A 16,417-nucleotide genomic window follows, 5' to 3' on the forward strand; every position below is an offset into this window, starting at 1 on the left:
TTTTAAAGTATTCTAAATTAGCCAATTGTTTAGAGAAATGTTCAATGAAATGATGTAATGACTATTGGCAGTGGCACTAGTAAAAAAATCATTTTTTTATCTTGTTTTAAAGCTTATTTGTATCTTATATTGAAGGTTACTAACAAGAGAGTTACAAATACAATTAACACATTACTTGTATCGTTTGAAAACCAAAGAGACAAATAAGTGTATGTTATTTGTATTATTTGTTTGAACCTTAGATATAAATGACCTTTTTTAAAATTTAAAATTAATATATAATCTTATATATTTATATCGACTAGGGATTAATATTATATATATTTATAAATTATATAAGAATAATAAATGAAACAACTAATTAGAATAAACAAGAATTTATTTTTTTATTAAATATAATAGATTACAAAAGTATGTCTTTTATAAATCTATACAACTCTCGGCAATCATTGTTATATAGTACATTAACACTAGAAAAAATCGACTTTCACTTTCATTTAGACGCTTGCAACAATTCTTCCGATCTACCAACAAGCTTAAAACCTCTGCATCAACCTCCATCGTCAAAAAAATTCCAGCCGCCTCCTCCTCACAAAGACTAGGCAAACAACATCACCAAAAACTTTTAGAGACAAAAGTTTCATCCTTGATACGACATACAACAAAGTGTCAGTATACCCCAAAACAAACAGCACCGAACACTAGGCCTCAACAAACAAAGCAACAACAGGAATATCAACCTTGCACGCAGAACCATTGTTCTTGCTCTTCTGGACCAAGCAATAGTAGGCAGCCCATCAGCATGCTCTTGTTGACACCTCAACAGCCGCATCTGTAGTGAAAAGCCAGAATCAAACCACTTATTAGCTACGATCGGATCATAGTGGAGCCAGCACAAACAATTTATCCACACACAAGCCCGTAATAACAGCCACAACTTTAGACACCTTTTGGGTGCTGTTGGCCATAACTTAAGTTCAATGGAAAAGAAGAAAAAGGAAAAACCAAGAAAGCATTTCACCTGGTTATGATATTATATATTTACATAATATGTGGTGTTACCAAACAATGTAATACTTACCCAGCGAATTTCCTTGGGTTTGTATGTATCCCTCTATTTTAGCGTCTCTTTCTGTCATTTTCTTTGCCTTGTCAACATTCCAATTCCTTGCTTCCAGGTATCTCCTCAGACAAGCATCAGTGCAAAACTTTAAACTACGTCCACATTGGGGGGTTCAGCCTGTGTTTGGTTTGTTTTTGGCATGTGTTTCTAGTGTATATGCTTCTCTTTGGTGCAGGTCTATTTTGCTGTGGGACATCTTACAGGTAGTGGTCCTTTGTGCAGGTTATCGTCGTGTAGCTCACTTGGTGCTGCTGGAGTGTTAGGCTGCATAATGGCGGAAATGGATTGTTTGTGTATCATAAAACTGAAATAAAACGCAAAATCACAAAAGTGAACAAAATTAAGTATGAAATTCGCAAAATATGGTCAAAATCAAAAGTGAACAAAAGTACAACGCAATAGAGACGTTACGTCGCAAAACCAGCCTACCTGAATTTAGCTACAAACTAGAACAAACCCAGCCTACCTGAATAAGAAATATGAAGTCATACAAGCAGCACACAGTAGCAACAGACCAAGAGCAGTAGGCAGACACACCTTTTTGGTACCTACTGATCATGAAACAATAGCTAACAAGCTAATTTGACAGCCAAAGGGACACAATCCAACACAAAGCAATATATGTCAAAGTATATGCAAAAACTATAACGTATCAAAAAGTATAATGTACCAAAGCAATAGCATTAAAATTAAAGCCTTTTAAAATAAAAGAGCTAAACATTACACATTCCTAATTGTTAGTATAGTGTGCCAGATTGCAATTATTAGTTAATGGCAAATGTTACCATTTCTAATGTAATACAATTGTTATGGACAATCATATGCTACTCCTACTAATTAAGTCGTGTAAAGGTAAATTAAGATCATAAAAATAAACATAATGTTCCACAAAACCGAAGAACTTTCACCTTCAATTCTCGCAGTAATGGATCATTATCATTATGGTATTGAAGTATGGTTGGTATAGTTAGACTGAATTATAATTAAAGCCTAGGTCAAACTATGAGTAAACCATGAATAAATATCTGCAGCAACCATTTATGAGCAGAACAGCACGCAACAGTAGAATATGCAGCCATATCAGAACAGCAAGCACAGTATATCAAAAGTGAGTCTGAGTTCTGGTTGCAAACAAACAGTGGTTATGTATGTGTATTAAAATCAGTAGCATACAAATCCGTAGGCTGTTGATCTGTTTAGGGTGGAAATCAGTATACATTTGTTGGTGTGTGTAGTTAGTAGATCATTAATTCATTAATTCATCCAAATTCAGCACATGAGCAACATAAAACCAGAACTTTAGACATAAATGGGAAAAAGATCTGTAAAATTATCCCAATGCAATCCGTAAGATCATTCAATTCATTGTAAATTTGTCATAAAACAATTAGGCAAGAGCGTTGGACACTTCATTTGTGCAAACATCATGGGAGTTTTGTCATAAAACAACTGATAAAAACATTAAAACTTGTACACATGTCTGACAAAATACCCACATCTGAAAGCTATTTTCGTGCTGTTTCTTGCTTCACAACTTAAATAACAAACTGAAGCCACAACCCACAAATATGATGTATAATGATATATAAATCAGAACTCGTCTTAAACCACATAGTAAATCATGTCAAAACTCATAAAAGAATTCATATATAAATCAGGACTTGGAGCTTGTGGTACCCGGCCACACACCGGCACCAGCAACAGCACGGAAGATGCTTGCACAATCTGGGCGAAACAGTCAAAGGAGCCCTTGTACTTAACAGCCTCACATCAATCACACACTATCCTTAAGTCGAGGTTTATATTTAATATAAAAAAAAAAAAATTGAAGTCCTAAGATCAAGGAAAGGGATCTTCATTAACCAGAAAAAATATATTCTTGATCTTTTGGCAGAAACTGGAATGATTGACTGCAAGCCAGCAGAAACTCCAATAACAGTCAATCATGGGTTACAAACTGAACTGGGAGGAGAAATGGCAGAAAAAGAACAATATCAGAAACTTGTGGGAAAACTCATATATCTCGCTCACACTCGCCTTGACATCTCATATGCGGTAGGCGTCGTAAGTAGATTCATGCATTGTCCACAAGTCCAACACATGGAAGCTGTAATGAGAATTCTCCGATATCTGAAGGGAACAAGTAATCGAGGATTATTGTTTGGGAATAATGGTAACCTGAATCTCATGGCTTACACTGATGCAGACTGGGCAGGAGACAAAGATAGCAGAAAGTCTACATCTGGTTACTTCACTCTGGTAGGAGGGAACTTGGTTACATGGAGAAGCAAAAAACAAAATGTAGTGGCTCTATCAAGTGCTGAAGCAGAGTTTAGAGGGATAGCTAAAGGGGTAACAGAAATCCTGTGGCTCAGAAAACTCCTATGCGAACTAGGCTTTCCACCTAAAGGAGCATGCAGATTGATTTGTGATAACCAGGCATCTGTAGCATTTCCAATAATCCAGTACAACAAGATCGAACAAAACATGTTGAGGTTGATCGACACTTTATCAAAGAGAAACTTGAAAATCAGATCATCAGCCTCCCTCTGGTTCGATCTAAAGATCAACTTGCAGATATCCTCACAAAAGCTGTTACAGCTGAAGCATTTGAAGAAGCTCTATGCAAGTTAGGCATTGGAGACCCTATGACCTAACTTGAGGGGAGTGTAGGAAACTGAATATATGAATATTATAGAATATTTATGAATATTATAGAATATTTAGGAGATCTCTTATTCTAGGCAACAGATTATTCTAGGCTGATTGTTAGCCATTTTTACTGTACTTCTATAATTAGCTTAGTGATTAAACATGTATATATAGGAGACCTATTCATTGATTAATGATAAAAATGAAAAACACAGAAAAACCCTAATCAGAAATCTAAATTATCTGCTTATAATGAATTTAATCAATAACGTACGCATCAAATAGGATACAAAGTAAAAAAGTAACAACACACAAATTGGTATTAAAATCTTATCCATCATTTCGTTCCATGAAACTGAACAAAGAAAATTCTTTTCCAACTCATTACATGAGCCAACAAACATAAGCACAGTGCAATTTCGTCCATCGCTTCCACCAAATGAGATTGTAAACGATTGCATGAAAACTTAAGATGAATTGGAAATTACTTGAATCAAGTGTAAATGTTCTGGCGTGAAAGCTTCATACAAAATTTGATAATGAGTGAATTAGTCTTGATAACAGGATTTGCAGATATAGTCAAAACTTAGAAGAATTCACCTAGCATATTCATCTGGTATAAAAAGCAGTATTTATTGTGGAGACTGCAACTTGAGGGAAAAAATCTTCAATCGGAAGATTTTAAGCCTTCTCGAATCCATTCACCATATTCACGGCCACATCAACAGCCTTCTCGAATCCATGATGCAACAAAGACTTAGACTAAAAATATCTGAAATTAAAGGAATATCGTAGCTGAAGAGAGGGAGACTAGAGCAACAGTATTGAAATTAGGTCTTGCGATATTGCCAAATTGAAAAGAGATAACATCAAATGCACGCATTTACAACCAAAATTACAAAGAAGAAAGAAAATTACCTGCAAATAATTGACAATTCAGAGGTTTTTTTGAATTGAGAATTTTCGAACAAAAATCATACATTGGTGTTGAGAGAGTTTTTGATGAAGCAGCAGAAATTAAGTTTGTAGAAATTGGGTTTTTTTTATGTAGATTTGAGATTTTTCGAACAAAAATGATAAATTTTTAGAGGCAGAAATTGGAAGAAGAAAGAGTGGGTTCTTTTTATCAAGCAGCAGTAACGGAAGTAAAAACTGGGTTTCCAGCCGAATTTAGGTTTGTAGAAGAAAGAGTGGGTTAATTTAATGACACTGCAGTAAAGTGGCGCTTCTAATTTTGTATTTTATTAAATAACTCGTATCGTTTGTAAACAACACAAATAACTCTTAAACAAACGATATAAATAAATAATATTTTGTATCGTTTGTTTTATAAACAATACAAATAATGTATTATTTGTAATTTTTTGTTTAATTAAAAGATACAAATAAAATTTATTTGTATTTTTGTTGTAATAAAAGATACAAATAATCTTATTTGTATCCTTTATTTCAACAAAAGATACAAATAAAAAGTTACTTATGAGACTTTTTTTTACTAGTGTGGTTGTTTGTTTTAGAAAAAATTGAACGAATAAGCTGATCAAACTTGTCTTTTTATTTTGCATAAATAACCAATTATCAAATAATTTTTAGCTTTTTAACTAATGAACTACTATGACTCTTATAAATCTTGAAAATATAAATATAAAATATAAAAGGGAAATTCTATGCGGCAATTCTGAGATTTGGGTTTTCCACATGATAATCAAAACTTTTAAAAAAATCTACCAAATAACCTTGAAGTTTACCAAATTGTTCCACCGTGACCTTTTTTGTACATAAAAGATTAGTCAATGTTAATTTTGAAGCTTAAAGGTTACTGCACACCTCTTTATACGATTCACCATTTTAAATTACATTTGTTTCAACATTTTTTACCTAAACATAAACCCTAACTCTACCATCTTTCATCCAATTCACCATTTCAAATCACTTTTGAATTTGGGGGAAAAATGTGTTTTGGATGAAAAATGGTAGAGTTAGGATTTATATTTTGGAAGAAAATGTTAAAATTGATGGAATTTGAAATAATGAATCGCATCGAAGCTTTAAAATTAACGTTTGCTAACGTTTTATATGCAAAAAGATTACGGTAGAACAATTTGGTAAACTTCAGGACTACTGCATAAATTTTTTTAAAAGTTTTGGTTACCATGTAATAAATCCAAAGCCTCAGAGTTACCACGTGGAATTTTTCGATATAAAATCAACAAAATTGTGTTCACAAGTATGACATCTTGAAAATGATAATGAATAATCTTTTCACCTTTATGTTGGAAGCAATTTAAAGATAAATTATAAGAGCATACCAACCCTACTTGATAAGAGGTAATGGAAATTGAATCCGATCGTAGCCTAAGCGAATGGATCACTGTCCTTCGGTGGCTCGTGGTCTGTGCACTAGGCCGGGTCCTGGGGAGTTGGTTAGGAGTTAGAACCACCAAAGAAAGACAATTGGTTTGATTGGGTGAGTTTGTATTTTTATGGATGTCAAATAGAATTTTGAGAGCCCATATATATAATTTGGGAGTAGTAAGTTATAACAAAAGCAACATATAGTTAGGTTGGGAAAAAAACTATAAAATTAAATAAAAGTAAAAAGTTAAATTTAATTGTCACTATTAATAATGGCTATAAAATCAGCAAAACCAGAAAGTATCAATTGTTATCAACAGAGATAACGAGCAATGGCTATAAAATCTTTTTGGAAATAGAAAGTTATAATTCTCTCTTATAAAAACATTGACAATAAAAACAACTAAAAAAAAAGTTATAATTTGCATTCTATTTTTTAAACTGTCATAATTATAATCATTAATCCAATATATCACACAAATTAAGATCAGGAGAAAAAAAATAGCGAACATTCATATTTACATTTGTAACCAAGGTTGTTAAAAATTACTTTAAATGAAAAGCAGTTTTTAGAATCGAATCGTAAAGTCACATCGTAAAATGGACTGATTCTACAAATTTTACAAGTCTAAGACTTAATAGTTGTTCACTTGTTTGTATTTATTATTGAATTATTTTCAATGAAAAATACAATTAAATTCATTTTTATCAATTACTTTGGCAATAATTAATAAAATATCTAATTCTTACTTATAACTCTATATTATTTAACAAAAAACAGATAAATTGACTTACGGTCTACACATACCTAGACAAATAGAGTGCACAAATTAATTTTCACCACTAAGAAACAAAAAGCTTTTTTTTTAACAAAAAATCACTTACAAATAGGGTTAGAGATGAATGACTCAGAAGCTTGAGTATTTATAAAGAAGAAAAAAATGATAAAGGTCAAGAGAAGATGTGAAAATATGTTTTTTCTAATTTAAAAATATCAAGTAAGTCAAGAATTGTTACATGACCTATAATATTTAAGAATTGTAGCTTGAAATGCCCATTTTGAAAAATTGGTACGATTCAAAGATTTTACCGATATTAACTGATTCTAACGATTTTATAGACGATATTATAGGGATTCGATTTCAGCTGTAATTGAACTCGATAGGTATATCCAGAATCGTAAAATCGTACGAATTTACGATTCGAATCGCGATTTTAATAAAATTGTTTGTAACCACAACAAAATTCTATTAGGAGAATTAAAAATAAAATAAGATTATGACTAAAGTCAATGTAGACTTCGCCCACAAAGAAAAGGACTCATGGTTCCCTAATTGTCATAAATATTGGTCTTCATATTCACTTAACAAGTCAAGACAAATTTAATTTGACTCTTCAATAACTTTTCAAACTTGAAAATCATGAATTAACATAAAGAATGAGTGTTTTCTCTCATCCTTTGAATAATAGATCGATTCAACACCTCAATTCTCTCTACTCTTCTTAGTTGTAGGTTAAGAACATAAAAATTTGACATGGTTAATATTTCACTAATTTTTTATTCTAATTATATATATACTTTTATATTTTCTCCTTCTTAATCATATTCAAATAAATTTTGATGTTTTTACTGCCTTTTAGTTTTTGTGTCATTTTTCATTGTATTAATTTTAAAGAGACTGACGGAATATATTGACCCAATTTCCAAATCGAATGGATTAAACTTGTCTTGATTTAGGACTGTACAAAGTTTGGATAAAGTTAAAAATAAATCGTAATTGGATTATTTGGTTCGGTCACAATCAAATATTACAGTTCATGTTTGAAAAAAGGCAAAATAATTTTTCCATATGGTTTTGAAATATGCAGGTCAGACCAAACACAAAAATCGTAAATTAATATATATATATATATATATATATATATATATATATATATATATATATATATATATATATATATATATATATATATATATATATATATATATATATATATATATTTGAAATGATATTTTTTTTTGAAAACTGTACATCCATTATAACTAATAAATAAGTATTTTTTTTGTTAGTTATAATTGAAATAACATATCACATTTGTTAGGGATGGAGGGATTATTTTAATAAAAATTAAATATCTAAAAAAGATTTGTATAAAATTTATAAAAAGTTGATAAAACAAAAATTTGCATCGCTTTCTCAAAAAAAAAATAAAATTTGCATCAATAATTTATCATTAAAATAAAATAGATTAATAAATACTATTACCATATAAATGACAAAAATATATTTATGTGAAATCTCGTTATATTCATCTTAATATATATTTTTTTATTATATATTTTTTATAATATTTTATAATGCGTATTTAATGATATTAAAACTCAAAAATTACTTTAAAAACTGATAAAAAATAAATAGAAAGAACAGAAGCACTACTTACTATCTCCAGGTTTTATTCAAAAAAGAAAAGTGGAATTATTAAAAGAAAAAAGGAAAGTGTATTTCTTTTCTTTGATGCCTGATGGCTTCTTTCAATTGAAATAGAGACAGAGTACTAGATAAATGCAATATGCAACTAATAAAACTACTTTCAATTTGCTCAAAAGTAGGAAGCTATAAACTCCCAATTCATCGAAAAATATCTGTATTTTTCCGGTTTTTACATTTTGATTCTTACTACAGTAATACTGATGCTTCTGATCTAATATTTTCATACAACCGTGCCATAGATAATCATATAAAATCAGGATGTTTATCCTCTGCCCACCAACTGTTCGATGAAATGTCTCTTAGAGATGTTGTTTCCTGGAATTTATTAATAACCGGGTATAAACGTCATGGGAATCCGGGCTATGGGTTTGAATTATATTCTCAAATGGTATCTCAAAATATTAGAGAAAGTCCACCAACCTTTTCCTCTGTTTTGAGTATTTGTAGCAATTATGGTTATTATTTTGAAGGAATTCAAGTACATTGTAGAGTAATTTTATTGGGTTTTATTGGAAATCTGTATATAGAGAGTTCTATTGTGGACTTTTATATGCAGATGGGTATAGTTGATGATGGGTTGCAATTTTTGGATGAAATGAGTGTAAGGAATTCTGTTGTTTGGAATTCAATTTTTCGCGGATTTTGTAAATTGGGTTTATGGAATGAGATCATAAGGCAGTTTCCGAGACTGATATCTGATGGGGTGATGTTGGATGATGTTATGATTTGTTATCTGCTTCAGGCTTGTTCTAATGGAAAGTTTGTAAGTCAAGGAGAAGAGTTACATTGTTATGCTTTGAAGACCAGATTGATTGAAATAAATGGGTTTGTTGCTAATCGATTGGTGGACTTTTATTCTGCTTGTGGTACTCTAAATGATGCTTTGAAATCATTTGAAGTTATTCCTTGTAATGCTGTGATATCATGGAATTCAATTGTTTCTGCATATGCCAAAAATGGTGGTTTGTTTGATGCACTTGCTTGTTTCAGGAGGATGCTATATTGGAGTATGAAACCATCCGTTCGTTCTTTTATTATGATCTTGAATTCGTGTAGCAAAAATGAAAATCTTTTGGTGGGAAAACAGTTGCATTGTTTTGTTCTTAAATTGGGATTTGATTGTGGAAGCATCTATGTTGTGTCTGCTCTCATTGATATGTATGGCAAATGTTATGATATTGATAGTTCTTTTAATGTGTACAAGGAATTCCCTTATAAAACTAGGGAGTGTTGTAATGCTCTTTTAACATCTTTGTTACATTGTACTTATTATAAAGAGGTGATTAAGTTGTTCAAATTCTTGATTGATGAGGGTATTGGACTCGATGAATGCTCCTTGTCCACCACACTGAAAGCATTGTCAAGATCTTCTTTTGCGAGCTTAACAAACTGTACACTGCTTCATTCTCTTGCTGTTACATTTGGATTCGGATCTAATATCGTGGTTTCATGTTCTCTAATCGATGCATATTCAAAGTTAGGACATGTTGATCAATCGTGCTATGTCTTTGGGTTTCTACTTTCACCAAATGTTGTCTCTTTTACCTCAATAATAAATGGGTATGCCTGGAATGGATTAGGAAAAGAATGCCTGAAATTGTTGGAAATGATGTTGGAAATGGGTTTGAAACCAGATAGAGCAACCTTCTTGTGTGTTTTGACAGGTTGTAATCATTCCGGTTTAGTAGAGGAAGGAAGGAGGATATTTAAATCCATGAAGTCCCTTCATGGTATTGAACCAGATCAGACACATTATTCATGTGTGGTTGATCTCCTAGGTCGTGCAGGGTTTGTATACGAAGCTGAAGAGTTGTTAAAGTTGTCACTTGCAAAGGAAGATCCTTTTACATGGAGCTCATTGCTAAGAAGTTGTAGGATACACAAGAACAAAGAAGTTGGACAAAGAGTAGCTAAATGCTTGATAGAGCTTAAACCTAAAATCCCTGGAGTGTACCTGCAAATTTCAAACTTTTATTCTGAAACCGGAGATTCTGAATTGTCCCTGCATTACCGAGAGATTGGGATGGCAAGAAAATCGCTTAGAGAGACCGGTCACAGCTTTATCGATTGACTTATGACGATGTTGCAGAATATTCCATAGAGGGCAATCTAATTGCAAGGCCTTTCATATTTTTGAAATTACTTGATAGATGCTTGTTTTTAGCTGCATTTATTTTAAGTCATACCTGAATTTTGATGAACCTAAATCAACAACCAGTCTTTGAAGAGAAAGGTAAAAGGTTGACCAGAACTATTTCTTTTTTGCATTTCTGATTGACAGTGTGATCCTTTGTCATCACTCCTATCTTTATAGTTGTTGGGTGTTAAATTTCCTGAAAATGAAAAAAGTATAAATGCATGTATATAAAGGTTTTAGTGGAGAGCCCTTGAACTTTTTGACTGGTGAATTTAGAGTCCACTGGTTTAAGAGTAAAGCAAAGATATGTAAAATAAATTTCGCTTATACTTGAAGTGTAGGCATGTAGAAAATGTTGGCTCTTCATCTACTTTCAAGTCAAGCTAAATTTCCATAAATCTCCATTTTGTTTACTAATCTTTGGATATATATATGCAAACTCAGTGTCTGTCCATAAATTATTCAAGTCTAATCATTTTCTAAATCATACACAACTCACAAATTATGGAAATATTCTTTGTTCTATTTCTTAGCTTGTTGATTACAGTTCATGGGACTGCAGAATATGAACTACTTGACAAAATGGCCATGCTTAAAGAACTTGAAAACTTCGATGTTGATGAAGGAGACAGAATAGAAGATTTTGAAATGAATTCATGGACCAGTACAAATGCGGCGCGTGTTCTTGTGAATGTTGATAGCTTTGGTGCTGTTGGAGATGGAAATTCTGATGACACCCAGGTGATCTTAAAGGGGTAGTGAACTTTGTTAACTGATGTTAGTTTCTAAAATCACTTCATACTTTTCTCTGTAAAACTTTCAGGCCTTCTCAAGTGCATGGAAGCAGGCTTGTTCAACAGAAAAATCAGTCTTTTTAGTTCCTGAAGGGCGCCGTTATCTTGTTAATGCAACCAGATTTGAAGGACCATGTGTGGGTCGAATAGTTGTACAGGTAAGTTGTAATTCAGAATGTTATACAATAATCAAGTTCTGATGGTTTTTAATGTGATGTGATTCCTCCAGAATGTGTTAGTTGCTCATGAGTAAAATTTATTGTTTATGTTGGATGGTTGGAGCGCAGGTCGATGGTACAATAGTTGCTCCAGGAGAGCCTAAGGACTGGGATCCAGCATTCTCCCGAACATGGTTGAATTTTCACAACTTGACAGGTGCTATTTTTCAAGGCAAAGGTATTATTGATGGAACAGGCAGTAAATGGTGGGCTGCATCCTGCAAAAAGAACAAGACAAATGTAATTTTGTCATTACATCATCTGAATTCTTTACCTTGATGGAATATAGTTGCTTGAAACATTTTGTTTACTCCTAATTAATCATTCTGTTTTCTTTATTGTCTCTTGCTCTGCAGCCTTGTAAAGGAGCACCAACTGTACGTATTCCCTTCTGTTCTACATCTTTTTTCTTATGGGATTACATTGTTTTTTCATACAAAAAACCGTAATATTGTAGAAGTTGACAATTGGAACAGACCTGGGAGATGGGGTTGTAGTGAGGTTCTTTCAAACATTCCATTTGTACATTTGTATCGTAAAGGATGCAGTAAAATTGATGCTTTTCCTCCCTCTTTTTACCCTTTCTGTAGGCACTCACGATAGAGTCAAGCTCTGCCATAAGGGTCAAAGGTCTGACAATCCAAAATAGCCAACAGATGCATTTTATTATTTCCCATTCCGACTCTGTGCGGGTGTCCAATGTGCTAATTTCTTCTCCGGAAGACAGTCCTAACACTGATGGGATACATATCACTGGATCAACAAATGTTGCTCTTATTGACTGTAAAATTGGAACAGGTATGTTCTACCATGAATTGCTCTCCCTTGATGTTACTGCTACCATATTTTCTTCCATCTCTTGAAACAACGAACAATAAGTGGGATGTATGGTAAATTGAAATTTACATAATGTGTAAACTGGTCTACATGTGAAATTTAGTCTCTATATATACCAACTGTAATGTGTAGAAATATAATAGTAAAATACCCCCATGCCCAGATTACATTATTTGAGTTGAACATTCTCATTAGACGCACTTTTTGTTGACACGCTTTTTGTTGCCACTTTTGCACATACTAGGGGATGATTGTGTTTCAATCGTCAATGGTAGTTCAACTATCAAGATGAAGAGAATCTATTGTGGTCCCGGACATGGAATTAGGTAGCTTTCTTAACAAATTCTATCAAGTAATGTTGACTCAAGTTTATGACCTTCTCTTCATGATACCTCTTAAAACCATCACTATTCTAATTTTAACTAATTGAGTTTGCAATTGCAGCATTGGAAGTCTTGGCAAAGATAATTCAACCGGCATTGTCACAAAGGTCGTTTTGAATGGTGCTTTTATAAGGAACGCGAGTAATGGGGTCAGGATTAAGACTTGGCAGGTAATAATACGTCTTTAGTAGAACAATATATCAGTTCCGATTCTCCATCCTCCTTTGTGCCTATGCGTGTTCTAGTTTTTGAATTTAATTTTGACCTATTCATATGAGATTATGAGCTTTGTACCATCTTGTAAGCTAACTTTTGAATCTCCTTAAAAGTTTTAGCATTACAGGTTATAGCATTCCATTATAGGTTGAATATATTTTTCATCAACGCAGGGAGGATCGGGGTATGTCAAAGCAGTACGCTTTGAAAATGTCATGATGGAAGATGTTGCGAATCCTATACTAATCGATCAGTTCTATTGTGATTCTCCCGATCCTTGTGGAAACCAGGTAGATGCTAGCTTTTCATTCTTCTCTTTGCATTGAAGTTTATATATTCGGTACGTCTATTTAATTAAATTAAACTAAGGTGTCTGAAGTATAGCACACACTGCATTTGTAGCCCTTGCAAATTACTAATTGATAAACCAAATTAGGTTCTAGGTGACAGATCTGTCTTTTTTGTTAAAAAAAATAAAAAGAAACCAAGATCTAGATTCTGGAATATCTTTTTTTAAGATTTTGGAATATTTGTAATTCATAACTGGAGTAAATAAAAGATGCAAATAGATTAGTTAACCATTAGACTAGCATCTAGTTAAAGCAAACCATCAGCTCGAAAAGGCAGTCTCTTGGATCCCACCAGCTCAACAAGGACGGAAATCTCTCGCCTTGAGTTGCTATGTCGCTTACCACTGTTTGAATCCTTCCGGCCACACTTCTAAGCCGACCATATCTCATCCTCACGTATTTATTTGGCCTTAAGGTGGGAAATGAGTCAAATTCTTCGTCGAGTTCATCTGAATGTACTGATGTTGATCTGAGGTGGGAAACTGATAAAATACTCATTTGTGTGAAAAGCTAACCATTACATGAATGGCAGCAGTACTCTAACGATGTGTTTTCGTTTCTAATTTCCTTACCTTGCCTCTATATTCCTATTGTGTTCACTCGATCAATTACATCTTTTAAACTTCTCATTTTCTCTCACTTTTCGTTGGATTTTCAGTCGACTGCAGTGCAAATAAGTCAGGTGATGTACCGGAATATTACTGGAACTACAAAGAGCAAGGAAGCCATGAAGTTTGCTTGCAGCGACACGTTTCCTTGCAGGAACATTGTCCTCACCAACATCGACTTGCACAAGAAGGATGGCACAGCCGAGACATATTGCAACTCCGCCACTGGTTTTGGGTTCGGAGTCATCAATCCCCCGGCTGATTGCTTGACATCTAATGACAAAGATTATTCTGACCATTATGGCGATGATGACGATGATTATAATGAAATGGTAATTTCGCAGCATGGGGAATCAATACAAGATCACCTCATTCATACAGAGCTGTGATTTTGCTTCATGAAATGGTAATTTCGCAGCATGGGGAATCAATACAAGATCACCTCATTCATACAAAGCTGTGATTTTGCTTCTACAGTACTAACGTTTATACATACTTTTGGAAGGATTTTTTTAATTTTCCTAATTTTTTACTTAACAATTTGGATTGTAATGATGCAATATATATTTTGGTACAAAAATGATTGTTATTGATGGAAAATTAGTGCAAGTTGAAGTTGGTGCCAAACGGGAAGTATTCTATGCAATTGTTGTACACCTGTTTTTGGCCTAATCAATCAAAACCAATAGAAAATATTCTAATATCGTTTTTTTGTTCAAATCCTAAATTTCTTGTATCTTGTAGGACTTTAAGTTGGATACAATATAATGGGTATGCTATTTGTTGTAAATGCACTATTTATATTTGGCGATAATTAGTGCATACAAGTCTCTCCGGCTCTAGCTTTCTAATCTTTCTTATCAGTTTGTTTATATCTTATCTTTGCACATGCCTAAACCATTTTAAAAAATTCTCTTTCATCTTTTTCTCTATATTTGCAACTCCTAAACGCTTTCTAACATCTTCGTTTTGAATTCTATTCGTCAAGGTTTCCCGCCCATCGTCCATCATCAAACCATTCTCATTGTTGATACTCTCATCTTTCTACTATGATCCTTTCTAAAAGCCCAACATTTTGTCTATATAGTAACATCGGTCAAATGATCATTCAATAAACTTACCTTTTAACTCTAAAAGTGTACACCTCGATCACATCTTGATCTATATATTATACTTATTAAGTAAAAGTACTTACCTTTAAAATAGTGCGGATCAAGTCTATACAAAATGTTCTCAAAAGAAAGAAGCTTATAACAATATAGAACACGAGTCATAGCCAAAGGAATTAACGATATTTAATTTTGTATTGGTAGTATCATTTTATTATTATTTTTTAAAGAAAAAGTCCTCAATTATTAAGTTAACTCATAATTTTTAGTATTATTAGCATTATTTTGCATATATGAATGTATGAATGGTGATATTTTCTTATTATATAATAAGTTCAATAAAAAAATAAGTTTCACCTTTAAGTAGCTTTTACTTTAACCCAAAACAAAGATTAAAATGACAAAGAAAAAGTAAAATAATTTTTTTTTTATGGAATTATAGAAACTTATTATCATCTGTTAGTGTTATAATTAGACTCAAAACCAAAAAATCGAATCCTATTAATCTTATTTCAGTTGGTGATCTAATTACTTTAATTGAATTAATTAATGGGTAAAATAAATTTATTTTGATTAGAATAAACAAAATATGCGGAAGAAAACAATTGTTTGTTATTATAGTACTACTAGTATACGCTACTATTAAGCAATTATTATTTTTGATTTGTAAATCATTAAAAATTTCTTTGTTCTTTCATAAATTATGTCTTTCATACATCAGAAAACAATTGATAGTATTATAATTATTTTTATTTCGATTTTTACTTAATCATTTCCTTCTCTCGACCTAATTTACAATTTTATAATCAAAAAATTTATGTCATGCTCATAAAACTAATTGCAAAATATCTATTAAAAACCTTAATACATTAATATTCATGATACTATTAAAAATTGTGGAATAATAAGATTAACATAAACCCATTTGAATAGAAACATATATGCTATGATTTTCTATCATATGCATTCAAAAAATCAATAGAATTAAGAAAAAAAAAAACTAAAATCAATTTAATGTAAAAAATAAAACTTTGAATTATTCATCTAAACTAGAATAAAGACATAAAAATTACTACTTATTCATAATTAAAATTCCTAATAACAAAAATTATGTTAATAATAAAAAAAATGAAATTAAAATAG

General features: G+C 32.0%; 2 protein-coding genes and 1 long non-coding RNA gene across 5 annotated transcripts; 2 read left to right on the top strand and 1 right to left on the bottom strand.

Annotated features, from left to right (window-relative positions):
• Positions 1 to 361: 361 nt before the first annotated feature.
• LOC130807521 (uncharacterized) lies at positions 362 to 4,986 on the bottom strand. 2 transcript variants are annotated; one of them, XR_009040589.1, is made up of 3 exons: positions 4,694 to 4,986; positions 1,082 to 4,504; positions 362 to 832 (listed from the first exon to the last, which is right to left on the bottom strand). It is a non-coding gene; the product is annotated as an uncharacterized LOC130807521 (long non-coding RNA). The 2 variants fall into 2 exon arrangements; XR_009040588.1 differs by having other exon boundaries at positions 1,082 to 4,547; positions 4,694 to 4,985.
• A 759-nt stretch (positions 4,987 to 5,745) lies between these two features.
• LOC130808600 (pentatricopeptide repeat-containing protein At1g74600, chloroplastic) lies at positions 5,746 to 10,693 on the top strand. Its single transcript, XM_057674053.1, has 3 exons — positions 5,746 to 5,867; positions 7,263 to 7,295; positions 8,815 to 10,693. The coding sequence occupies exons 1-3, from the start codon at positions 5,746 to 5,748 to the stop codon at positions 10,691 to 10,693; spliced, it is 2,034 nt and encodes a 677-aa protein (XP_057530036.1).
• Positions 8,607 to 14,885, top strand: LOC130807522 (probable polygalacturonase At1g80170). Of its 2 annotated transcripts, XM_057672757.1 has the most exons (10): positions 10,668 to 10,855; positions 11,322 to 11,500; positions 11,583 to 11,711; positions 11,841 to 12,011; positions 12,128 to 12,148; positions 12,362 to 12,569; positions 12,853 to 12,934; positions 13,053 to 13,161; positions 13,381 to 13,497; positions 14,216 to 14,885. In XM_057672757.1, exons 1-10 carry the CDS (start codon positions 10,819 to 10,821, stop codon positions 14,552 to 14,554), a joined length of 1,392 nt encoding a protein of 463 aa, XP_057528740.1. In that variant the 5' UTR covers positions 10,668 to 10,818; the 3' UTR covers positions 14,555 to 14,885. The 2 variants fall into 2 exon arrangements, with proteins under 2 accessions (XP_057528739.1, XP_057528740.1); XM_057672756.1 differs by having other exon boundaries at positions 8,607 to 11,500.
• The last annotated feature ends 1,532 nt before the right edge of the window (positions 14,886 to 16,417 follow it).

Source organism: Amaranthus tricolor, chromosome 3 (genome assembly GCF_026212465.1).
Source record: "Amaranthus tricolor cultivar Red isolate AtriRed21 chromosome 3, ASM2621246v1, whole genome shotgun sequence".
NCBI classification, from domain to species: Eukaryota; Viridiplantae; Streptophyta; class Magnoliopsida; order Caryophyllales; family Amaranthaceae; genus Amaranthus; species Amaranthus tricolor.

Excerpts from the sequence above, each read along its gene's own strand:
- LOC130808600 (XM_057674053.1), top strand. The coding sequence starts at position 5,746 with ATGGTAGAGTTAGGATTTATATTTTGGAAGAAAATGTTAAAATTGATG. Across the intron at positions 5,868-7,262 it reads TTATATGCAAAAAGATTACG|GGATTCGATTTCAGCTGTAA; the intron begins GTAGAACAATTT and ends ACGATATTATAG. Across the intron at positions 7,296-8,814 it reads GCTGTAATTGAACTCGATAG|TAATACTGATGCTTCTGATC; the intron begins GTATATCCAGAA and ends TTCTTACTACAG.
- LOC130807522 (XM_057672756.1), top strand. The coding sequence starts at position 11,264 with ATGGAAATATTCTTTGTTCTATTTCTTAGCTTGTTGATTACAGTTCAT. Across the intron at positions 11,712-11,840 it reads TGGGTCGAATAGTTGTACAG|GTCGATGGTACAATAGTTGC; the intron begins GTAAGTTGTAAT and ends GTTGGAGCGCAG. Across the intron at positions 12,570-12,852 it reads TGACTGTAAAATTGGAACAG|GGGATGATTGTGTTTCAATC; the intron begins GTATGTTCTACC and ends TGCACATACTAG.